The 26,923-nt window shown below is 45.8% G+C and overlaps 1 protein-coding gene across 1 annotated transcript; it reads right to left on the bottom strand.

Annotated features, from left to right (window-relative positions):
• Positions 1 to 26,262, bottom strand: LOC119387245 (cubilin). The gene is made up of 5 exons (XM_037654582.2): positions 25,941 to 26,262; positions 12,688 to 12,829; positions 11,012 to 11,125; positions 688 to 912; positions 1 to 142 (listed from the first exon to the last, which is right to left on the bottom strand). Exons 1-5 carry the CDS (start codon positions 26,094 to 26,096, stop codon positions 33 to 35), a joined length of 747 nt encoding a protein of 248 aa, XP_037510510.1. The 5' UTR covers positions 26,097 to 26,262; the 3' UTR covers positions 1 to 32.
• Positions 26,263 to 26,923: the final 661 nt, after the last annotated feature.

The raw sequence follows: 26,923 nt of genomic DNA, 5'->3' as shown, positions 1-26,923 counted from the left end.
ATCGTTTATTTAATAAGTTATGAAAAGGCGCTCTATTTGTCGCACTTTTCTTGAAAAATGTCCAGTACAAACTTGTCTTGTTGCGCTTTATCCCCTGGTTGGTAGAGAAATGCCAACGTCTGTGACGGAAAGTCAAATGTTTCTGAAAGTAAAGGAAGAGAGATAGGAAATAATTATGAGGTCGCACTATGAGCTACCGTGCTGAGAGTTGAGCACCAAATATAAGCATTTTTATCTTTGCAGCTTCCGGTGTGAAGGCAGTTGTTGACGCTGCTTTTAAACGCCACGAGTGATACACAACCATCTTGTTTCCGCTAGATGTGGAAAGTAAGATAAATCGAGAGAAAGGCGCGTGTCAAGTGTATCTACGCTGTGCAAGAATACTTGTCCTTGAAAGTACGTCTTTGTCTCCATCTTGACGAAGGAGTTTCTTCATTCGACAAGTACAATGTAGTTTTGACGGGAGGAAAGAATGCAGCTGGAAAGTCTCATTGCGCTTAAAATGACTGTACGGGCAGCAATAATTTAAAAAAAATATGATTATATCCAGCTGACTAAAAAAAAAGTATACCCCGCTTCACACGGCCTTTACTTTATAACAAGTGTAGATTTTGTACGACCACGTGGCGTCACTTTCGCGAGATGCCGGCTTGTTTTCAGAGAGGAGTTATGCGGAGTGCACCGTACCTACGGAATCGGGATCACGGGTTCCGCAAAGGCTGCGTCCTGCGATCAGCAGGCGCCCCTTGTTGCACGCACCATCGCGGCCCACAGAGAAGCGTTGAAAGCGCACCTGCACCTGGCACACGGCCTCGTCAAACTTTCGCAGCAGGTAGAGGCAGGCACCGCCTGCCGCTGTCGGTCCTTCCAGCCGGGACCGCTCTTGGCTGATGGTGCCACCGCAAGCGGAGCCTGTCGACAGTGAATGACGTGTACTTAATGCATTACTGTTATATGATCGACCCGAAATTAGACAGGAAAAGCGGGAGCAACGCTATCGTGCAGCTCGCTTTCCAAGCAAATTGCATCAACCACGAGATGACTTCTCCACTCCCACTTCTGAGCTGATCGAGCCACTTTAGAAAAAATTGGCCGCGTATCTGCGTGCTTCGCTGCAAATGTCGTCTAAAGACGATAGAAGAGGCGATGCGTGAGATATGGACGCCATCTGGCAATACGTCGGGAAACATGAGTGCTGTGTTGCTGGCTGGTAGTCCCGGCGCAGCGGCAGGTGAAGACCGGCGGTGACCAACGCGACCGGCGGGGACGCCGGCCAGCCCGAACACGCGGTTTGGCGCGATGCGCCGAAGGAGAAGAAACGTCCGCACTCAACGAGTACTCTACACAAACTCTCTTATTTACACGTCGCCGCTGAATCGAGTGACGTGCCGACAAACAGAAAGACAGACCAAAATTTCTGCGTTTAAGTTCCCCAAGAAAGACTATCGCCTTGAAAACGTTGGAGCAAGAGCTGCCACCAACGCCACATTGAAGGGTCGGCCATCCACATCGTAGACAAAGGACAGCGGCCACTGTTTGATGCTCTTTTCATCGGAACAATCAAATGGTTGTCTTTTTTGTATGCAAAAGGCCATATTTAAGATTTTGAAGGTCCCAGTGACAGAGCGAATTGAATCGACTCTGTCAGACAGCTTCGAGCCAGTTTGCTTGCTCGGTCGTGGGTGGTATCAGTAGTAACATATACTTGCGACCTCCGTACAAACTCTGACGTGCTTATTGCACATCTTAGACCACGCTTTACAAGTATGTCGGTTGAAAAAATGTTGGAGAACGCTCGAGCTTCGACTTAAGAGTAGAACGCGATAGCGTAATCGGGCCCCGTTCGCATCGCCTTCTCAATTGGTAGCCTCGCCTCGCTTCTAGGTGGACACCTCAACCGTGCCGCAAGGAAAGGAACGTCTGTACGCGTAACATTAGACGTTTCAATCTATCCTACGATGCCTACCAAACAGTTGGGAAGTGCCCACTACGCCATAATTCTTCCTTTTGCGAATCACCGAAGCACCCACTACGCGCTCGTAGGGCAACATGCGAACCTACGCAGCTGCTGAATTTGTGATGCGTTTGCTGCTGCTGATAATTAAATATGTCTGAGCTATTATAATGGGTGGGCTTATAAACCCCTCACTCGTTGTGCAATTCACATGTCTTGACGCCTGGCACGATTCTACGCTTCTGCCACGCATTACGTGCGTTAAGGAGACTCCTCGCACTACGCGATATTCGTTTAGGGTTTTTTCGGAAGCAGTTGCGAGCATTGGCGTGGGTCTGTGGCAGGACACCTCCTTGCCGCGCAGAAGGCGTGGGCTCGATTCCCACTCGAACCGAAGTTTTTTTATTAATTATTTATTTGCATCTATCTCGGGTTTTCGCTCACGGACAACGCTGATTTTTCGCTCACAACCAACGACACCGACGCCGACTCAAAAACTTCTGCGAAACGAGCTTTCTAACTCTATCGCGTTATATATTCAGCTTCGATTAGCAATAAGGTTAGGCATCCGCTGGTATACTGCTCACTAAGAACGCACATAAGACTGCGACGTGCGTTTGGCGTCGCTTGCGTGTGTCCCGTACCCAAGGTCTCATGCCCGAGGGTATTCGGATAGGACATACCAAGTGACAAAAAAAGAAAACAAAACAACAACAGTCCAACGCTTAAAGGCATACACGGCACAGGTGTGCCGAACTTGCGCATCTTAGCAAGCGCAGCCGAACAAACACAAGAGAAAGAGACACGTAGACAAGACGGCTTATTTGGTTGTGCAGGTGTGCCGCCTTATTTTCAGATCTGCTACCAGACACACTGGCATGAAAGAGATCAATATCATTCGGCTCGGCTGCTACAAGCCATTATCATATCCTGTATAGCGTCTTGTGCGCCATTCTTAACTCTCACGAAATACACGATTGACATCATGATAAGGAAGAGAGAGAGACAAAAAATTTCACCATCTCCCACTAAAGGGAACCATGTGGGGATGCGAAGAAGCGCATGGGTCGACATAAAAGTTCCGTTCATCGCGGGCGCCTTGCCCGATGTTAACGCGTCCTTGCATGCGGAGCACACCGTGAATTCACTGTAGTTACTAGGGAGTTTTAGTATAGCGGAAAACAGCAAACGCAAGGATTTAGCGTTAGCGTTAGCATTGCGTGCTCCTAACTGCGCATGAGCAGAACGTAAACGTAGCCCAAGCTCTTACGTACGAACGCTATTTCTGGAATATAGCGTTCAACGCTAACGCACGCAAGAGATCCCGTACGTAAGGAATGATGGCGGTGCCTGTTGAAGCGAGAGCCGTCCACTTCGAATCTTTGTAGCCGTCGTCCTGCATTATTAAACTTATTCATTCCCTAATAATGTTCGTGTTTGATTTAGATTTGAGTAATGAGGCTTCGCCAACCGTGTACCGCCGATAAAATAGCTCCGTTTTTGAGATACAAAGTGGATTTGCGCTGCAGAAGGCTTAGCAAGAGTTGTTTGCAAGGTTCGCTCATGTTTTCTGTAGCAGCGCAGAGATGGCGACGCTGTCTTTAGTCGCCTCTTTCTAAGATACGGCCACAAGTCAAGCAGATACATGTCAGGCGTCGTTTCCCTTCATGCCTTTCGCGGCAGTGCATGAATGTGACGCGTGGTGCGTCCCAGCTTAAAAAGGCCAAGTAATAGGGGTCTTGAAGAATTCTCGAACGCGGCATGTCGACAGAAACCAGTGTGTCAGAACTCAACACTTCTGCAAACGCGACATGGAGACGCAACAGTGGTGACTTTGGATCAGCTCGACTTGGTGGCGCTTTTGTGGATTCTACAGTGCATTTAGTGTCTTTATGTCTAGATGGCGCCGTATGTGCTTGCGTTAGCGTTAGCAGGAATGCCTTCCGATGTACTAAAAGACCACCAGTTGGCACGCAGTGCGTTCTGTTTTAGCGTTAGCGTTGAGACGCACGCTAACGCTAACGTAAGCGTTTCCCGCTATACTAAAACTCGCTACTGTTGCTGTTACTCGTCCCGAACTCTTGTTGCAGCCCGCCACGCGGGTTCATCGCGCGTCTGCAGAATCTCGTTCCCCGACGCCATCACGCGATTGCTGAGAGTGTGTAAGGGGGAGAGGCCACGGCGTCTTACGAGCGATGCAGAACTATCGGTAAATTGACTATCGATACTATCGATAGTTTTTTTGAAACTATCGATAGTGTAAACAAACTATCGATAGTGCTACTATCGACAAACTATCGATAGTGCAATCGGTAGTACCATCGTTAATATTACTATAGCGATATTACTATATTACTGCCACGCGTGTTTATTGCTTTGTTTTGACGTATTCGGGTTTCACCCACAAAGACTGTTAGCAACGTTTGACACAGACCGCGCCTTAATGTGTGAGAAGCTTCACAATTGTTTGAGATCATTCTGTTAAGATTACGAACCAGACGCGAATAGTCAAGTTTATTCGACAGCTTACGCGAGCACCAGCGATAACGCTGGAAGGTTCGATGACTGATGTATAACGGACGACGCGTTCCACCGATGATCAGATTACTCAACAGCTGACGGCTGCTCCCGCTGCTATCAATGCGCAGCATGTATCGCTTGTATTTTTGAGTTGTGATTTTCTGGACACAAGTTCGCCCAAATAAAGAGCTCTGTATTTCCTAGTCTTGCTGCAGCATTCTTCACAGTCACAACCACGTGACAATACTATCGATAGTGGTGTGAATAATGATGCGGTTGCTGGCAGGCCATATTGCCAAAATATTTGCGATAGCCTACTACCAGCTTCGCTTAATTTATGAGCAATTTTTGGCAGAGAAATTAATTATTTCCGCTGTCAAAATGGCGGAATATGTCCATAAATAAATTCGTATCCAAAAGCAACCAGTTACACTTTACAATTAACTTGGTATTTTTTTTTTATTTTGAAATCATAAAATGCAATATCAATTTGAAGCCGCGCAGTTCCACCACATGTTACGCCTTCCTTTCCGTTACAGCTGAACAGTTTGACTTTATGATCATGTGTCAGCAAAGCACTCTGGTGTAGAACGCAATGATGTCAACTTTCTTGCCCTTCAGCCTGCTCCTCTGGCTCCACTATGTACCACGCGCGCGGAAAACCAAGTTTATTCTGCAGTGAGTCCGCGCTGTTGATTTTATACTATCGATAGTACCATTGAATTTTTTACTATCGATAGCGCTATCGATAGTATTTTTCACCATCGATGGTTTGATAGTGACTCAGCTATCGATAGTATCGATAGTACCATCGATAGTTCTGCATCACTACGTCTTACCCGACACAGGCCCCAACGCGCTAGCGCGTGCCAGCACACGTGGTTTTGTCTGCGTTACGCCAAGCTAGGACAGCATACGGCATCCCGGGCGCCTAAAGTGCTCTGCACGTATCATCATCAAGGCGGTCGAAGAACAAGACGAAGAAGACTTCTTCTTGGCGCGCGCGCGCGCTCAATATGTTACAGATGGCTATGGTAGGTTTTAGAAAGCGGACGGTCCCCAATGGAACTACGGACAAAGCCCAGCGCAAAAGCTGCTTCGCATCTAAAAGAAAAGACACGGAGCTCAACCTGGTACTAGTAGTAACCGGTTTGCTACCCTGCACAGGGGTAAGTAAATAGGGGTCGGAAAGAGCACAGAGTTGACATAAAACAAAACATTCAAACAAACATTGCACCATCGTCCAAGCACAGCAAACAGAAAGCTACCAGGTCTATGAAACACTACAATGGACGAAATTATAGAGGTACAGAGAACATCACACTACGGACGCGTTACACACACGAAGACAGGACGGACAATACTAAACAAGCTGACAATACGATACCTGACGCGAATTGAAGAAAAGCGAGCTATTCTACCGAACATCAGAAACACCTTCGTAATACCCCCCACCCAAAGGAACATCCACCGAAACCACAATGCAGAGCGACGGAAACCAAGAGCGCAAAGACTCAACGAAGTGCTCAAATTAAAACACCGAACATGTGACCTATACTGATGCTGCAAAGTATCCGACCCAACCAGCCATGACCATGGCAGTTGTTACGAGTACAAAAATGGATGACATAACAACTAGCTCCATACGTATCCAGAAGAAGCAGAAAAGGCTACAATAGCTTAGGATACGTATCACGTCATGCATCAGGGTTGCTGTTGGTGGCTACTTTGCGCCAAATTACTTTGACCCCGTCTGGAGAAGGAAATTTCAGGTTGACTCCATGGCTACTTTTGGCTACTTTTGAACTTCTGTTCTAGCGCGTTAAATAGTGATTTTTCTTAATTCTTGCAGATAAAATACACATCTCCCAGGCTTTTCTGTCATGATAGCCAATGCGGGCGCGCATCCTCGCGCCACCAGCAGCCGGCTAGAGCTCATTAAGGCACCCCAGCGCGCGCAACGCGCGGCACGCCTTCAAATACGGAGTGGCGAAGTTGCGTGCATGTTGGCAAACGCGTGAATAGCACGCTGCTCACGCAGATGCTGCGCGCAAGCTTCTGATTCTGATGCGCAGCGCGTGTTCTCGTGTGACTTTGACAAAAACAAAGATCCTCAACAAATTGAAGCTTGACTGTTCATCATATACCAGATTTCAATATCTGAAACTGGACTGGTATTACGTAAACTCTACTAATAACATCTGGTCTGCGGCTTCAAGGAAAACTGCTTCAACGTTTGATGTTCCTACTGACTTGTTGGCTGGAATTTTCCGATGCTACTCTGTATCTGGCAAGAACTAGATATATTCTGTATAAACAATATGCAGGTGCGCTGAGCTTATTGCAATTCATTCATTTATTAGGGACTTTTTCAATCGGGGCCCCAAAGGTTTGGGGCCCCAAAGCGCTTTCCGTGTGCTCGCTTTGGGCGCTTTGGACACTCCCCCTATTCTAGGTCACTCTAGTCTTGGCCAAGAGCCGTCGCTTCAGTAGGTGCCGTCATGTTTGTTTGACGCAAAGCTTTTGGGTAGGCTTTCGGGCTCCCGCTAAATTCAAGAAAAAGCGTCCCCAACGCAAAACCCAATCGCTGTTTGGGTCTCGCGAATGCTTAGACGCCATTTCTTTGGGGCCCCAAAACGATTGGGGCCCCTATTCGAAAACTCCCAATTTTCAACTTATCTGTGACTTGAATTTTATTAATACTTCTTCTTGGGCGTGTTGGTTCATATTGTAGTTTAAGGGGGTAACAGCGCGAACACACACCCACAAGAGAGACGACACGGACACAAAACCCCTTAATCTACACTGTAACTTGAAGCCCGAGCAAGATGTAAAAACCTGTACTTTCATTTGCATGGTCTTGCATATCCAAAATGGTACTTATTATTCAAAAATGAAAACTCAACGCATAATACTGCTTTTGTTCTATTTGGCAACAAATTTGGCGATAATGTGAAATGCCATGGCTACTTTGGCTACTTTTGGCTTGAATTCTGGCTCCTTTTCAAATCCACCCTACGGCAGCCTTGTTATGCATCGTCGCCGGCTCCAAAGCAGCCTCAGCTGATTGCACTAAGGGACTCTTGTTTACACCAACTGGGCTGTCCGGCTGGCGGAGGACGCCACAACGGTTGAAGGCCTGGCCTGCATCTGAAGGGGAGCTTTACGGGACTAGCCTCAGCGCACCTCCGTTCCCGTTTCGAACCCAACAGGGACTTCTCAATGCATATGTCTTGCCTCTCTCGCGTGCAGCATCTGCACCAGTCGCAGGAACAGAGCAGGCCACTGAATCGTCACGGGCCATGACGCACCTACAGCTAAACCGGAGAGCAAAGAATTTTACAATCCAATCCACGCTGCGCCACGACAGAGGTTGTGGGTGCCAGGAATTGGCGAGAAGAATGTTCTAAGCTCAGCCAAATTGGTAGATTACACTTCGAGAAATGTCAAATAAATGAGTCTCAGTGTGGTTGGAGGTACGCTAGTCGCACAACACCCAATCCTACCCCCCCCCCTCCCCCAAAAGAAAAAAACAAACAAACACAAGAAGAATAAGACACAAGAAAGACAGCTGACGTGGCAACACCTTTTTGAAATCTCCGAACCAGATACATACAACAATTTTGCATTTTGACTGCGTTTACTTCATCTGCCTTTTGCTAATGGTTCTGAGACAAAAAACAGCTAAAATGCGCGAAAATACGTGACTCCCGATGTCCCTTGACGTTGCCGGCATTGCGGGTTGTGCGCAAGTTAAAAAAATTCGGCAGATCCCACGCATTGTGGGAATCGATGTAATGCGAAGCAGCCAGCAAAGAGCTGCATACATCGCCTTGTTTGTCTTTGAGCCAAATGAAATCATTCATGCCATGGCATCTAGTCCACCATATATCGCATGTTTGCCATGCACGCATGCATGCACAATCTAGTGTACACCATGCCAATGAAACGCATATTCTGGTATATACAATGCATGACCTGTCGCTTATGTTCATCACGCACTCGTGTCATGCCATACCAATTTTGGTGTATATCACGTTAACAAAACGGCCGGAAGCGCACCATGACAGTGGCATGTAAATCATACCGTACATGACATGCATAACATGATTCGCATGTTAAGACCTCTCATTTATGTTCGCCATACAGTCACATCGCGCAATACCAATTTTGGTGTATATCAAAGGAGCGAAATGGCCGCGAGTGCACCATGAGTAGAGCATGTAAATCATGCCATACATGACATGCATATTATGGTTTTTCATGTTACCACCTGTCACTAATGTTCATCATACAGTCACATCGCGCAATACCAGTTTTGGTGTATATCAAGCTTTCAAAACTGCCGCGAATGCACCATGAGCGTGGCATGTAAGTCATGACACACATGGCATGCATGTCATTGTTTTCATGTTACCACCTGTTCATGTTCTTCATACAGTCACATTGCGCAATACCAATTTTGGTGCATATCAATCTAGCGAAACGGCCACGAGTGCGCCATGAGCTTGGCATGTAAATCATGTCGTACATTTCATGCATGTCATGATTATCATGTTACCACCTTTCATTTACGTTCGTCATACAGTGGCGTCGCGCAATACCAATTTTGGTGTATACCAAGCTAGCGAAACGGCCGGGAATGCACAATGAGCGCGGCATGTAACTCATGACATACATAACCTGCGTGTCATGATTTCCATGTTACCACCTCTCATTTACGTTCGTCATGCAGTCGCGTCACGCAATACCAATTTTGGTGTATGTCAAGCAAGCGGAACGGCACGAATGCGTCATGAGCATGTCATGTAACTAATGTCGTGCATGTCATGCATGTCATGATTTTCATGTTACCACGTCTCATTTACCTTCGTCATACAGTCGCTTCGCGCAATACCAATTTTGGTGTACATCGAGCTAGCGAAGCCGCCGCGAATGCATCATGAGCGTGGCAATTAAGCCATGACATACATGACATGCATGTCATGGTTTTCATCTTACCAACTGTCATTCATGTTCTTCATACAGTCACATCGCGCAATACCAATTTTGGTGTATATCAATCTACTGAAACTGCCGCTAGCGCATCATGAGCGTGGCATGTAAATCAGGTCGTACATGACTTGCATGTCATGATTTTCATGCTACCACGTCTCACTTACGTTCGTCACACTGTCGTGTCGCGTAACACCAATTTTGGTGTACATCACGCAAGCGAAACGGACGCGAATGCACCATGAGCGTGGCATGTAAATCATGACATACATGTCATGGATGTCATGGTTTTCATGCTACCACCTGTTATTCATGTTCTTCATAAAGTCACATCGCACAGTACCAATTTTGGTGTATATCGATCTAGCGAAACGGCCGCGAGTGCGCCATGAGCGTGGCATGTAAATCATGTCGTACATGACATGCATATCATGATTTTCATGTTACCACGTGTCAGTTATGTTCGTCATACAGAAATGTCTCGTCATACCAGTTTTCATATGTATCCCTTAATTTAAACGGCCGCGAGCGCCCCGAGACCATGTCATGTAAATCATGCTGCACATGACATACGCGTCATGATTTGCATGTTAGGACCTGTCATTATGTTCGTCATGAACTCTTGTCACGCCGTACCAATTTTGGTATATATGAAATTAACGGAACGGCCGCAAGAACCGAAAGGCCGTGGAATGTAAATCATGCTGTTCATGACATGCGTGTCATGATTTTCATGATATGACCTGTCATTTATGTTCGTGATGAGGCCATGTTATGACACACCAATTTTGGTACACATCCGATTAACGGAACGGCCAGGGTGCCCAAAGGCCGTGGAATGTAAATCATGCTGTTCATGACAAGCGTGTCATGATTTTCATGATATGACCTGTCATTTATGTTCGTAATAAGGCCATGTTATGACACACCAATTTTGGTATACATCCGATTAACGAAACGGCCAGGAGAGCACAAAGTCGTAGGCGGCTAGATAGATAGATAGATAGATAGATAGATAGATAGATAGATAGATAGATAGATAGATAGATAGATAGATAGATAGATAGATAGATAGATAGATAGATAGATAGATAGATACGCTCAAAGTCGCAGAAGTTCGCTAAGAAATGCTTCGCATTTAAAAGTTCGGTCTTCGTTTTACCTGCTATTATCGAGCTTCTTTAAAAAAGAGTAGAAAGGTAAATGCAGGGAGATCAACGAACATTCGCTTTTCTATCCTGCATTATAGGGAATGAAAAAAAAAAATTAGGGTGAATGATAAAGCGAGAGCTTTAACGGAATACTTTACCTGTCTAAGGTCACGTTGCTTTGCTCTTTAGCGTTCTTTGAACGCTTCCCGCCCTTGTTACTCGTTCGACATTAACGTAAATTAGGCCTTTAGAACAACAAATAAACACACTCATTGCATGTGGATTAACAGACCACGTGCCTGCAAGCGTATCAAGTATCTCCGGCGACCATTGTTTTGACTGGTGTTATTATTAGGACCACACATTATTAAAACGTGCACTTCATACGTACCCTTTTTCGGACAAGAGTTTTCGATCTGGGTCAGTTGCAATGCGAAACCTGTACCGCTTCTCTGACCGTTGGAGTAGAATTCCATCCGAAGACCCTCAGCGGTGATCGGGATCACTGTTGTACGACACAAGGCAAGCAGTGGTGAAGGAAGCACTCACGTACGATAGAACTTTTAGAAATCACAACATTAGTGCTTCGACAAGTTGTCACTTCAATAAGCTCATCTTTCCCTTCTACCATTGTTTTTTTTTTGTTCGTGCGGTTAGAGCAAACGGGACGAAGCTAACCCATTGTTGGCGACATGCAGAAACAATAAAACACTGCATACTAACTTCAAAGTTGCATTTTTACGTCCATAGTTTCTGTAGCTGCAGCTGTGGCCATTTGCAGACGCACAAAGCGCAGTTTCAGTTGAGCGGCAAAAAGGTACAGACTATAATAGTTTGATTGTAAAACTCCACCACTTTAGGCGGACGCTGACGAACTCGATGTTCACTGGAAAAGATAAGAGTCATAGAGGTGTTTAAACAAGCAAAATCATTCACGGGCAGGGACGTAGCCAGGTGGGGGGGGGGGGGTTAAGGGGGTTCTAACCCCCCCCCCCCCCCGAAATTTTTCAGTTTTGCTTGCCTATATATACACGCGCACATACAAACGCACGCACGAACATACATAAAGTATGTTTGAACCCCCCCGAAAAAAATTTCTGGCTACGCCCCTGTTCACGGGAGTATATCATGACAAGGCGAGCTGCTCGCAAGTCATGTGATGAACATGTCTGTACAAATCCTCGTCGGCAGGCACAATTTGCACTTCTTGTGTATAGACTATACAAAAGCAAGAACAACAAATAGTAACATATTCTCTATTTCTTTTTTGACAAACGCTTAAAATAGCACGAATAGTAGTGCACATGCTCATTTTTCGAACGGGGTGTGATGCTTTTCTTGATATTCGAATCTCTTGTTGACATATATTGCATCTTGAGTGTTCTGGTGTCCGTTATAGACCTACCTATCAAGTCTTCGAACATACCTTATAGTATAAAAAAAAAGAACATCTCACAGCTACGTCAGCGCTGCATTTGCAATGTTGGTTAGCGCGTGGTTCTTTTTCAGCGGCGAGAGTTAAGTACGCTAATTGCATCTTGCTAAAAGATCCCACCCCTGTTTCGTTTACAGATGTGTACAACTTCTTCATAAATATCCTGGCAAGCATAAATTAAAAGGTATATAAAATCATCATATTCACCTAAATGAGCTTCATTGAATAACCGCTGGCTTCTAACCTCGACAATGAACAATAGGCACTTAGCTTTGCTTAGGGCGAAAGCACCGATCTTTAAATTAAATCTATTTTAGCTGGGACACTCTGAATATGTGGTCATTTTGTTTGCATGAGATCAATTAAGTAAGTCGTTCGTAAAAAATCATCATATTGTCAAAGATATGCTCAGAGTAACCTTAAGTAAACGCGCTGAGAAACTAATCTTCTTCGTTGGTTGCCAAAATATGCAAGTTTGGTCGCTGAAAACTTTAGTCAACAACGACGTAATGAAATTACGAAACACTGTGTGTAGTACGGTGCTGGTTGAAGATTGGCCGCAACATTGCACCGTGACTGTTAAGGTTACAAGTACGACACTTGAGCGTTTCCGTAAGATTTTCCTCACGAACCGATGGGTGGCGGCGGCTCGACTCCGCAGAAACGCTCTCCCATCGAGCTGAGCTGCACAGCATCGCCGGCCTCGCACCGAGGCATGTGACCGTCGACGTCCAGATCGTCGAACTTCAGCTCGACGGCGCATACATCGGGACCCTGCAGTGTGCGGACACCAGTTCAGAAGCCACGACACAGTCCGCCCTACACGAGCACCTGGTCATCGCAAGCAATAAAAATTCGGAAGACCCCACGTACCGTGGGAGTCGATGTTATGCGAAGCATGCGGCGGGTAGGTGACTGTGGCGTAACTTTTTTTACTGAGCGACACGTTACAAAATGACGCTAAAGATTTGCATATATTTATACGCACACATATATATGTTGAAGAGCTGCATATGTGTTATATAAGCAGTTGTTTACGGTTGGGTAACGCTGCCAATGACAACGTGGGTATTACCAACACCAGAAGCGGTAAGCTGATATGTAGTGTTTATACGTGTCCCGAGAACGCACGCGCGTTTCACGAACCCGCGTGCATGTGTGCAAGAAGTTCTTGACAGTTCTTGAACAAGGGCATCATCACTGTGATCAGTGAGTACCAGCAGCTCGTCATGACTTGTTATAGGATCCGGTCGTGATCGTGGTGAAGAGGGGTCCATGTGTATTGAAGTGTTTAGTATAGTAGAGCTGTTGGAATTCGTGGATGCCTCGGTCATTTCGTCGACAAATTGTCTGTCGACAGAGCCGGCGACATGTCAGAACCTGAAGCCACCTTTCGCGTTGGTGAGGCATAGGCCGTCGAGGCTGGTAGGCCTGGATAGTGCTACGTAGACCAACATCAGTGGATGGTGTTTGTCCTATTCGTAGACTACCTGGGCATATGTGGCCTACGTAGCCTAGTCTACAAATGGCTGTCAATCAATCTGACATCATCTTCGGTCAGCATGAGGCCATCGCCCAGCCTCTTAAGAAATGAAGAGGACACTTCATCGTTCTGGTGGACGAAGTGCACTTTACGATGCGGTGATGTGGATAGCATATGTAACTTTCGTTAATGTATTCCTCCGGGGTCGAGCAATTCTTCAATATAGCTTGCTGAATCATAGGAATACAAACGTATTGTTTATTAGACTGCTATAAAATCGGAGCCAACACTGGAACTACAGATGTCAATCTGATATGACGCCCGTATCGTAGGAGTACACATCGTAGGAGTATCATGTAGTGTTTATTGTTGCTTTCTTGTAAAATTAGATAGCCAGAACCACAACCACAATTGACGTTGCACCGATATTACGCCTGCGTAGGTTGTTTTTCCAAACCAATTTATAGACCTGGCGTGGCTCAGTGGTAGAATACCTGATTGCCACGCATAATGCTTGTGTTCGATTCCTGCTGGGATCCTAATTTAATATTATTTCCATTCGTTGAGTCAACGCTGCCGATGTTGGTTTTACTTAACTCTCTAGCATTTAAGTTACCAATGTCTGTTCTCGCCGTTCCTGGGTAGACATAAACTGTCAATCACCTGTGGCGCATGCCCGTACACCGCGGCCCGTGGTAAACGGGTATGGGCCACACGAGTCTAGTGGAAAGGGTTTGACAACGTACGCGACAGGATTTTAACGTTATTTATGTCATGACGCGGCAGTCATATTCGTCAAATCCTCTTACCCTCCCATGCAAATTTTGGTCTACACCAAGTTAAGGAGGCGATCATGAGAGCACTCAGATGTAGGCGGCTAGATAGATAGATAGATAGATAGATAGATAGATAGATACGTAGATAGAAACGCTCAAAGTGGTAGAGGTTCGCTAAGAAATGCTTCGCATTTAATAATTTTGGGGGTTTTACGAGCCAAAACCACGATATGATTATGAAGGACGTCGTAGTGGAGGGCTCCGAAAATATGGACCACCTGGGGTTCCTTAACGACGCTGAACCCAAATCTAAGTATTCGACCTCTAGCATTCTCGCCTCCATCGAAAATACAACCGCCGCGGCCGGAATTGAACCCGCGACTTTCGGGTCAGGAGCGGAGCACCTATAACCGCACCACCGCGGCGGCTGGTCCTTCGCAAGTACAGTACATTTAGCGCATGAAATATATGCACAAACCATATTACAAGTCAGTAAAGAAGCATTGAAAGGGAAATGACCGTACTGGAACAGCTGCGGTCTGATTCTTGCTCTTTAATTCGAAGAGAGAGAGATAAAGAAGCAAAGAAAGGAAAGTTAATTAGACGCACGTTCTATTTGTTACCCTGCACTGGGGAAAGAGATAAATGGGTGATAAAAGAAAAATAAGGGAATAGAGGGAGCACTAGTCACATGCGCTCTTGAGGGCGCACATGAAGTTTACAAGGGGTCGTAGAGACTTGTCGACTTCAGGTACACTATGAACACGAAAGTTTTTTATGCCGGGGTCCACCAAGACCTCACTGACAACATTTCTGTCACGAACGTGACGTCGTTAAAATGCACACGAACAGATAGATGACAAAGAAAAATTTGAATGACCTGCGAGTCGAACCTACGACCTCTCGGTCCGCGACGATACGCGCCGAACGCTCTACCCACTGCGCTACCGACGCTCACGTATGAGGCTTCACGAACGCGCCTTATATCTCTGACACCTTCTTCCTTTCACGGGGACCTTGGTTGGCGGGGGGCGGTGTCGCCGTCTGGGATCGGTGAAGTACTGCTACAGCATCATGACAATAACGAGCGCCGACAGGGAGCGCTTCGACATTTTCAGCTTTCGGTGCAGCGAAAGACACGCCAGCGTGCGAAGCGGAACGCCTTCCCGCGTTCACAGCTCAAGCCACGAACTCTGCCTCCCGCGTTCCTGAAGTGCTGTGTAGAATCACGGCCGCTGGGTGAAAAACGCTTTTTCATCCAGCGGCCGTGGTAGTATACGCATAGGTTACCCTGTTACTGGGGAGCGCACACATTAGACAGTCATAGTTTAGCGGGTTTAGCGGAATAGCGGGCTTAGTGGAATAGCGGCACCGAAATGCGCATGCGCAGTACGCAACGTGACCCGTAGCGTTTACCGTACGCACGCTATTTTCCAGATTTAGCGTTGCCGTGTTTGCGTGATTATGGAGCGTACGCTCGAATAGCGTACGCTAAGTTAGCGTTAGCGTTTGCGGCCCGCTATTTCCGTCACTTAACGGGAGCCCGCAAGTGGTTAGTGTACGACGCATGCGCAGTTGCGCGAAAAGCCAACGCAAAGCTTTGCGTACGCTATTCGAACGCTCCCTATTAACGTATAGTGCACGTAAAACATGGCGGCGGTTTTGGACGCCCGCTTCGAACTGAATTTAGCGTTGATGTGGACGGATCCACTTCTTTCGCAGCAAACGACTGCGTAGTCGTTTGCTTCGCTTGCCTTCAGGTAGCTTCGACGCCTGAGTATTACGGATAACTTAGCGTAGTTTTTGAGATCGCTTCTATTTTTGAACGTCCCTAGACCTGACTAGAAGATCGGTGTAAACAAATCTGCAACATAAAAATTTTCGCTTTTGGTGCGTGGTTGACATTTATTTACTTTTATTGTTACTAAAAAAAGTAGTAACATTGCTGCGTGCGGGGATACAGGCGAGCATTCTCAGCCTTTTTCTTTTCACTTTTTTTTAACGCATTCACCCTCCGCTAGATGACGCCACCGTCACAGCTTGGGCACATAAACGCTATCCCGTTAAACTAAAACGCGCTGTCCGCAACGAACGTTTGCGGGACGGTAACGCTATTCCCTTAACCCCCGCTCTCACGCTAACGCTAAACTACGTCTATTGGCGTTTCTCTCCTCAAATGACGATACTTTGAATGAGTGAATACCGAGTACTAGTGCTATGTGCTTGTTGATGTCATATTTGAGCGGGACTCAGTATATGCTGCGTCCAGGTGTATGTTAACTACTTCAGCTACCACAATGATTAAATCATGATATTCAGCGTTAGTCGTCGGGATGGAAATGTGCCACTAGGCATCAACGTGGGTGCATCCACGTCAAACGGTGTTATAGCTGCCAAACACCAATAGACATTCTGCAAGCTCTCATACAGCAATGTACAATATCTACTATACTCATGTGAAGACATGGTTCACTTTCGTGTTTTACCGATTCCTATGACGGAGGGATCAACCACATTTTTTCTTTTTCTGCGCCATCGACCCAGATGGCCACGATTCAAGAATATTGGCTTCAGAAAACGTTCTTGCGTTAAGCGGGTGTAACCCTTTCCTTACGGTGTGGGCCAAATTTATCGGATACTTTTTCCGGTGAAATTGAAGAGCTTTTTTTTTTTCGAACAAAATGGCACCATTATTTCAATTCAATGTGGTTCCTTTATTTCACTAATTGCGTAAATAGATAGCTAGCACCGCGTGGTGGTACAATGGAAGATGGCAATACAATGAAAGCCGAGACACATATGGCACAACACGGACATGGGTGACCATCTAGCGTCAAGAAACACAACTATGACGAGTATAGTCGTCATTGGTTCCATGTGCGACCAATTTTCGTTGATGAAGAGTATAAAGTCATCATCGGTCATTTTCGTACAAACTCTCATGACGGCTATACTCGTAAATTGGAGGGAAAGGGTTAATGTTGTCCGGAGAGTACTATACAGAGAATGAGGCGCTGGATGTCATATTGAGGACAAATGCGCATACCGTGCTCAGTGGACTCGCATGTAGATGCGAGTCCCCTATTTTGAGGTGTCGGTTCTTGACAGTGGGATTAGAACCACTCGGATTCCCTCATGGGCGGATCAGGTCGCCCCGTCAGCGAAGTCATTACCAGTAACACCGGCAAGTTCCGATAGCCACTGTAATATCCCGTCGTGTTCTTTCGTGAGTTTGATAGTAGTAATTTCTTATCTCCCGTACCGACACAACTGTTGTGTCCTCGTTTTCGCACTGTCCATTTCAAAAATGCATAACCAATTTCAACTTGTCCAAATGTCAATTCTTCTGCCTACAAATGCGTCACTGTGCTGACGCCTGACGAGCGTTAGCTGAGCGTTCCCGAATAATGCACAAATAACTTATGCTAAATGTGAACTGTAAGTTATGAACTGCGTAGCTTAAGTACACCTGTAGGCCAACACTAACTTGGCGGCTTGCAATCCGCGACCTCAGCGGCCACTCCAAGGGCAAGCTAGGTGCACTTTCATCCAATAACGCCAGAGGTTCTCAGCCATGGAATTTCGGATTTCTGCCCTTATTTTTGTCAACAAGCTCCACGTTCTTATTTTTTGCTTTATTCCTCGAACGTGATTTTATTATCGGGTTATGATTAATTCTTTTCTTCATAATGTCCTGAACGTAATCGAGTCATTGTAAATGCACGCAAGAAACTTGCGGATGTTCCCTAAGCAATGCATCCTCACGACGACAGTCTCCGCAGAATGGTTAGTTTACGTAAACAGGTGCCTTTACATTCCCTTTGAAATCGTGTTGACCGCAGGCAAACTTTCAATGATTCGCAGCCTCTGGATTACTATGAGTGACTATTAGGCTCATCGTTTAGCTTGGAAAGCTTTATGAGAAATCGTAGAGGCTCGAGTCTGGTTGACCTTGCCAGACTCGTGCCTCGAACACAAATTGTGTTGGTTCAGAAAGAGAGAGAGAGAGAAAAAAAAGGTGGGGAAGGGGGGGGGGGAAGGCAAACGAAAAAAAAAAAGATTCCGTATTTACATGTACAATGATTTTCTAAGCAGATCACCTGGCAACCATGTCGGCTTTCCGTGGAGGACATGTGACTATTATTGAGCGCAAAAAAGAACATGGCACAAAAGAAGGTTAGAGACGGAACTTTCTTTTATTCTGTCTTGTTGAGCTCAGTAATATTGTCAATAATGCACTAACCAGGCCCCCAAGAAAGTCTTTTCAGGATATGTGTAAACTTGGCATTTCTGAAGGCGTGATTGTGCATGCAGTGCGAGCTCCTGCGTGGTCCTTTGCAACGTCTACAGAAACCATGACTTCGGCTCAGACTCTGAAAGGTTTCGGGTCATCTGCAGGCCAGCCGAGAAGTGGCATATACGCACAAAATTTATTTACGATCTCAGGGAAGCCGAGCGCATAGAAGAAAACCAAGCTTTAGGTAAACTTTAACGTCAACGATAGAACTACACAGAGCTGGATCCTGGCAAGCCGCCTTTATCTCGCGTGTTTCGGTGCTTTCACGCAAAAGCGTCGTCCTTTCTCTTCGCTGGCGCTACATCAGGCCAATTCCTTATCGAAATGGCCCATAGCGCCGTGAGCAATTCTTGTGGCTGTGACGACACTGTAGGCACAATTCGTGCCACGGACGTTCTTTGCAGGTTCACAGAGAATCTCTACGTGCTAGTCCTCACCGCTTGCATGGCAGACCGCTCTCGGAAAAAGGGATTCTGTGCCATTGGCCGAGGCACGCATACTCTTGTATGCACAAGACCACTGAAGCGTTCGTGTGCTTCTTGAATACGATGGGACGAAACGAGCGATTGTGATTACAATACTGATCGTTCCTCCGCCGTTGAATGCTCATTGATTAACTCTGCTACCTCATTGATATTTCCAACTTTTCAGGTGACAGGTGCATCCCGATAGTATACGTCCCATCTTTCAATTCCCATTTCTTTATATATGTAACTGAGACGTGTGGTTTGTATTTTAATCTGGGTAATTAAATGACTGTAAAGCTATTCGGAATGTTTCTGGAAAATATAGTTTAGCACAGCGACGATATGTATATGTATTTTTTCTACTTTAAAAGAAAATTTAATGTGTCACGAAAAAGAGTGATTATTCGCGCCATTGCAAGTTATCAAACAAACGCGAGTCTGAGAACCTTTTTAAAGATGAAGATCGCATATATTATATAGGCTCGAAACAAGCTACCGCATGTGTAAAAAAGGAAAGCAAAACAACCTCAGGGCGTTTTTATGTGTTGACCAACTTTCCCGAAATGACGGTATTTTGTATTTTAGGTTTCTACAAGTGCGACTGAACAAAGTCTGTAATGCCTTTTATGACGCGTCGTTTTCGTGATTTATTTATTTAGTCGAAAATAATATGGCATGGCCCATAACAACATGTACAGTATCTTCTTTAAAAGGAAGCGGAGAGTTTGCTGGAAATTTTTAAAACTGATTTCTTGCAGTTGCGAATAGCGGATAGTATGGTTCTTGCCTTAAGCTTTTTTTTTTTTCACGAAAAAGTTAAACCTGTTTCATTGGGTATAACAAGATCATTATGTGGTTTTTCACACCATTCTTTTTGATTGTATTTAAAAAGAAAGAAAACATACTTAGAAGCATAGAAACGAACACTGCGCGATATACGGACCGTATAGATACTTACTAATGCTCACTCAGCGGAAACAGTAAACACCGGATAATCTTTCTCTTATTCATTGGTCATGTTTGCCAAGTTTTGACTTAGCCGCTGTTCATTAATTGAAATGCATAACTGCAGGATCGAGCTGTTATATGTATAATAGTTGTTACCCTTCACGAATTTCTGATAATTGATCACGAAAGTGTACTTTATTAATCAAATTTAGCGTGGTATATTACTGGCGCTGTCATTCCGCGCACGTCCAAGAATGGTTTCGAACTTTAGGCGTGAGTGCGCGCTGTTTGGAATGCTTATGACATGTCACCCTTGCTGTGCAGAAAGTCTACACTATGAGCGGTTTTCTCTTGCAAAAATAAAATCTGCTTCTCACAGTATGAGTGCCACACAGATATATAAATTACGTTGCATATTATATCGATGATCAACTTGCACAAAAAAGATAAAGGAAGTTACCCAGCCTTAGAAACCCATCGCAGCCTCGACGACGTTCGTGCGTCTTTTACAGCGAAAGCTGTTATGAGATCATTTCACCGGCCGTTTTTGGCGCCGTAGTTGTCCGCCGCCGCAGCCGCCGCCGCCGCCGCTGCCGCCGCCGCCGGTGTCCGTAACCAGTATCGCTCGAAATAAGAAAAAAAAAAAAACTAAGAAAAAAATTCCAGGATGGAACGAGGTTCGAACCTGGGCCCTCTGCGTGGGAGCCCAGTATTCAACCTCTGAGCCACGCCGGTGCTTGAAACTGCTTTGCAAAAATGTCCTATACAGGCTTCATGTCGGGAAGGAACCACATTAGCAAATGCAATATAGCGTGGTAGAAGAGTAAAATAAGCACCAAGCGTCGCACAACGTGAATTCTGTAACCAGGCGTCACACAATGCGAATTGCGCAACGAGTAAGTTGTTGAATGCTTCCAACCCATTACAAAGGGCTCTGCCATAATTCTTCATCGTCATCAGGCACAGCATCAATAAAGTGCGCATAATGCCTTAATGCGTTTAGCAGGTACCAACGCTCTCCGTAGAATGACGAAAAATGGCACAGTGCCTGCTACCCTACATCTAAAAAATTACAATGATTTATAGCGTAGTGGGTTCCTCGCAAGTGCACTTGTATTGGTTGCCAAGGAAGCCCATAAGCGCATGATCCATTTCCTCGGGGTCTCAGTAAAATTACAATGATTTATAGCGTAGTCGGTTCCTCGCAAGTGCACTTGTATTGGTTGCCAAGGAAGCCCATAAGCGCATGATCATTTCCCCGGGGACTCAGAAAATTCTGCACCCCCCCCCCCCCCGTCTCTCTCCCACGTCAACGTATGTTATACAGCATGACGGGAGAGGGAAATAGCGACTGGGCGTCACCCAATGCAAATTACATAACTGGTGGGCGGTTTAAAGCTTCCAACCCATTACAAAGAGCTGAGCCATAATTCTTCATCGTCATTAGTCGTCGCGTCAACAAAGTTCACATAATGCCTTACAGACGTGTAGCTGGTGCCTCGCTTCTCCGCAGAATGACAAATAATGGCTTAGAAAGTGCTTCGCAACTTCACAAAAATTGTGATTTATGGCGTAGTGGGTGCCTTTCTAGTGTACTTGTATTGTAGCCGCAAGAGAGCTTACAACGGGCTCTAGAAACGCCGCTCTTCCAGCTTTCGCTGTGACTGTGCTGCGGTTTCAGCGCAGACCTGGCGTTTTTTTTTTTTTTTTTTTTTGTCGTATATAGTTGCAAGTATGACGTGGTATCAAAGCGGGCGCGCATTTGTGAATTGGGAGACTGGGTTCACGCGTTACAATTAGGATAAATGAGCAGGGAGCTAAGCTCTCTCTGTACACTGATTGTAGCGGCCGTCTTTTATGTTGCCGGTGCCTCCCAGCCTCCTCGACGAATCCCGCATTTTCTCTTTACTTGGTATTGGGGTTACTTGCCGAAAGCGGTTCCGCGAAACAGCAAATGCGATGATGGGCATCGCCGTTGACGCTACGGAGAGCGAGACGAACACAAAGAAGGTAAAGACGGACAAAACAGGTATGAGCGTCTGTTCTATCTGTATCGAGTCTGCTTTCTTCGCTGGGGTAATTTATGTAACGGATCTATATGCCAATGCTCTTGCCTTTAGCGCTTCGTTATTGGTCCGAGTGACGTACCGCCTATATGTTTCATGACAATGAACTGGTGGGGAATGGTGAATAATGGAAAGAAATGGAAACTAGAAAAATGTAATCCGCCACGAAATAGCACCGGCCCCTTCTCTTTTTTTTAGTTCATTTTTAAGACCATTGAGTTTCATACCAAAATTACTTGAGGGAAAGCCGGCGCTGCGATTGTTCAGAGTAAAATATTATGAAAGTGATGGTCTGTATATGCATTTTGCCTGATCGTGCCACAGCCAAAGCCACGGCAAAATCCGCAGCTACTACAATGGTCGCAGCAGACATTGGCCTTGTCAGCCATAGTGCTAGTGTCCCACGATTTGCCCGCGAAAGACCGGGACACTGTTGCGATGCTTCGGTCTCTTATGGACGCCATACTCATGCTCTTGAACAAGTTAAATACTCCGACAGGTCAAACACCCCTGCAACTGCTGGAGGTTCTCAATCCAGTCTTTTCAGCGCTTCAGCAATCCCCACGGCTTGCCCACGGCCCTCTTAAAGGCCGCGATTCCCCAATAAATTCCAGAGCGCTGAAAGTGGTGTAGCTGAGATAAACTCCGGTCTCAGTGACCGATTGTACTCCTGTAGGCATGCACTGCTCTCTGCCTCTCTTTCTGATTCCGACTCTCTTATTCCCAATGTTGTGTAGCGAACCGGACGCGATCGTCTGAAAAACCTCCCTGCCTTTCCTCGTCTTTCTTTCTCCCTCACTCTCTCTTAGCGCTTGACACAACATTAATTACAACTAGCAGACAAGAAAGCCAAGGAAAGTGTAGGGGATGTTATTTGTAGTAACTCTGATGTAAATGTGAAAATGGTAAAGTGAACGAAAAGATAACTTGCCGCTGCCAGGGACCGAATCAGCAACCTTCGAATTCGAAGGTCGCAGTTCGAAGGCCGCAAGTTCAGTCCCTGCCGGCGGCAAGTTAGTTCTAATTCATGTTGTGTCTAGCAAACAAAAACGAGCCCTTAAAATTCCCTTTCTTTCGTTCTCTTCGTGCCTGTGGCTTAACACATTCTTTGAGAATGTCCCGCGTGAAAATTTCCTTCGTAAAAGTCAGAGACGCTTAGCGCGTTTTCACAATGCGGAGGGAGTGTCGTCGAGTCGCCGATATGCTATTCGCATTCACAACGATAACTGATGGCAATTAATTTCAGCAGGTAATTTTTTACCTGCTCTTTTGACATACAGGTGCTTCAGAAAATTCAGCTTAAAATTACTTAAACGTAGGATCTCTGCAAAAATCAATCAATCAATCAATCAATCAATCAATCAATCAATCAATCAATCAATCAATCAATCAATCAATCAATCAATCAATCAATCAATCAATCAATCAATCAATCAATCAAAAAGTGCCAGGCCGGCGCGGAACACGCAGTACAGTCACAACGAAAGCTGGTGGAGCGTCCTTTCTAGAGCCCCTTGTAAAACCTCTTGGGGCGACTACGGCAAGTACATTTGCAAGGTACCCACTGCGCCACAAACAGCTATAATTTTGCGAAGTAGGAAGAGATACGCACTATGCCATTACTGATCATTCTGCGGAGAAGCGAGGTACCCACTACGCGTCCTTAAGGCATTATGTGCTCTTTGTTAATGCTCTGGCTGATAACGATGAAGAATTATGGCTGAGCCCTTTCTAATGAATGGGTAGCTTTAAACCATTCACTCATTCCGCAATTCGCATTGTGTGACGCCTGGTGTTATTTTACTCTCCTACCACGCTATATTACATCTTTTAATTTGATTCCCTGCCCGACATGATACCTGTGTCTTTTTACGAAGGATTTTCGAGCACCGGCGTGGTTCCGTGGCGGAAAACTCGACTGCCACGCAGAGAGGCCGGCTTCAAATCCCGCCCGATCCCGGATTATTTCTTTTTTCTCATTTTGCGGGATAGCGGTTACGGATACCGGCGGCGGCAGCGGTGGACAACTACACGCCACCAAAATCAGCTGTTCTTGTGATCTCACAACAGCTTTCGCTGAAAAAACTGATTTTCACCAAAAACAGCGAAAAATGGTGACCGAGAAAAAAGCTGCCTAATTGCAGCTTGACAGAGCCCAAGCCACACATCGGCGGTGTAAACACCATGTTGCTTCATATACCGCGGCATACATTTTGGAGTGACCTACGGTAGTAATCAGACAAGTAACTTTCGAATTTAGGCTATAGTTAACTTTTTAAAAGAAACAGTCAGACGATGGAACCTATAATGCGAGACCCGTCGTCTAAGAAGTTCACAACAGCTTCCGGGCTTCCACCAAGTTGAAGCTGTCATATCCTGAGGAGTGATAAATTAAGGCCAAATTCACCTAGGAAAACGAAAGTAAAATGGAATAAAAGGAACGTAACTGGCCACACCTCCGGCAGAAGCCAATAAATGACGTTATACTTTGATTACAAGGATCGTCTTTATCAAGGTGCGATATTTTTATGGATTAGGTGATAAAGAACAACGCGGAATATAACCAGCCCCTCTATAAAGCCTTCATAAATTACGAGTAAGCATTTGATTCAGTCACAATATTTCAACGAGTTGCACTGCGTTACTTCGGCATATAAAGATAGAACAAATTTATTGTGATGCTCACACTGACAAAGCTTTGTCATATTTTACTTTTAGTGGTGCATTCTCACGTTTCTTGACTACGCCGTTTTTTAGTGCACCGGCGCCACGAAATATTGGTGAAAGCATTCAAGCTGCAATAACAGGCTGTAAAAATAACAGCCAAGCTTAAATTTTATATTGGAGCAGGCTTAGTCTGCATTAATGCTTATCGTTACACGAAATTTGCAGGGCCACTGAAGCGACCTGAAAAAAGAAAACGGGTAGTCGACAATGTAACTAGTCATATGGACGCCTACAGCGCACAAAAGGAACAAGACACAGAGGTAGGACGCGGACACGGACAGTATGCCCAAACTCACGTTCTTTCAAGTAACTAGCCAACTACGATTGTTTTGAGCTCATAGCTGCCACGCTGATACGAACATCTTTCTCCTTTCTAAGTGTTTAAGAGTAGTTCTGAAAGGTTTTGCATGACCATGATTAAGTAGAGCTTTTCTGGTCGGATAAAAGGGCCCAGAGGGGAAATATTTTTCTTTAGGCTCTTAAGTTCAGCGGCGCAGAGTACTTTATGGTTGAACTTAATATGAAAATAAATGTCATGAGTCTTTTCGGAGCACGCTATTGACAATATTTCTAGGTTATAACAACACTCCACGTAATTACGATCAAACTAATGACAGCCACAAGAAACAGTATTTAGGGGCCGATGCCGGCTGTTATACCTCTTGATGGAAAGGTTGGCCAGACTATACGGAAAACAAACGGATCGTGAACTTGAACGGACTCGTAATTGCACAGCTTGCAGTATTCAGGTCTCAGCGATTAACGCCATACGTTCACTTCTTCAGTGAGGATTGAGCAAACACATAACGCTAGCACTCGGAGCCACAAGGAAACCACGCTATATCATCAAGCGAATGATATTTTGAATGATATTTCACCTCGCCGTGTCATGTTAGTATATTTCATACAGGACCGCTATAACCTTACACAACTACGTTGGTCCACCTGGGAAAACGATAACGGACAGCCAGCTGCCTCAAAAGTGCTTCGCATAACTCTAATTTTCGCTGTGCGTGTTTCATTTCTCCACTCACGTTAGCTCGAAGTGAGTGAAACAGGAAGGGAGCGGCGCGCCCCGCGGTTCGCGAAGCGATAGCAGCCTCTGTTCAGTCGTCACCCACCTGTGGCCGCAGCGTATACGAACAGCGGACGTTCGGTGGGTACGACATGGGGTATCCGGGTGACGTGAGCCGGCCGCTACGAGTCAGCGTCTTGCCGCAGGACTCCGCGAATGCCAGTAGGGCTAGGCCTACCGCGAGCGGGAGCAGAGACGCCATTGAAGCGCGCACAGTGCGAGCAGCCCGGGTCTGCGGCGCGGGCTTTTAACTGCAGAGCGCGGCCAAGTTGGGCCTACGTCGAGCTTTCAACTCAGCGCCTGGCCCTCGCGTCCACCACGCAGCCGGCCGTGAGCGGCGAAGTGGCAGCGAATCCGAGCGAACGTAACTCTGCATTAACACTCGTCGCGAACTGAAGCAGCCAAGCACGCTTAAGAAGTCTAATCGGCTTTTGCTATCGTCATGCAGGAATGTTTTCAGCAGCCGTGTTGCAGTACGGAAAGGAGTGAGTTGGTCCCAACTGTTGTCTCAGAGAGTGCGCAGTTATTGTATCGGCTTAGACGCAATCTTTTGCCCAACACCAAATGGTATATGAGCCCATACTACATCCTACGAAAGGGAAGAGAGCTACAGCTTCGTTATGTCATGTTCAATTTCATTTTGCCTCTGCTTATTTTGCTGCTTCTTTTTCGTGAAAGCTGAAACGTTGCCTATACGAAATAGCAGCGACGAACTAGGTGTGTTTGCTCACAATAATCACGAATACATAGATGAGAACGGGCCACGAGAGCATCCTCCTGCAGCGTATATACTGCGAGTTCAACTGCCTACCTAGCTCCACATTTTTTAAAGTGTAATGCAGCCCAGCAATATACGCAGAACGTTCTTAATTTGCTGCAAGCTCATCGTTTCTAGAGTGTTGTTGGGCGAAAGTATGCATATGGTTAGGTGCATATTTCACAGAGCTTCTCATTTCTTGGCAACACAGTTCTCTGAGGCTTAGTAACAATCACGTAGATTTCTGTTCATCGTGGGTAAGAGGGAAATGG

This window comes from Rhipicephalus sanguineus, chromosome 1 (genome assembly GCF_013339695.2).
Source record: "Rhipicephalus sanguineus isolate Rsan-2018 chromosome 1, BIME_Rsan_1.4, whole genome shotgun sequence".
Lineage (NCBI taxonomy): Eukaryota > Metazoa > Arthropoda > Arachnida > Ixodida > Ixodidae > Rhipicephalus > Rhipicephalus sanguineus.
The sequence above is the reverse complement of the archived record's forward strand: the minus strand, read 5'-3'. Positions and strand labels throughout refer to the sequence as shown.

Coding starts and splice junctions, on each gene's coding strand:
- LOC119387245 (XM_037654582.2), bottom strand. CDS start 26,096: ATGGCGTCTCTGCTCCCGCTCGCGGTAGGCCTAGCCCTACTGGCATTC. Junction 12,830..25,940: donor CGTATACGCTGCGGCCACAG/GTGGGTGACGAC, acceptor CGCACACTGCAG/GGTCCCGATGTATGCGCCGT. Junction 11,126..12,687: donor CGAGCCGCCGCCACCCATCG/GTTCGTGAGGAA, acceptor GTCGTACAACAG/TGATCCCGATCACCGCTGAG.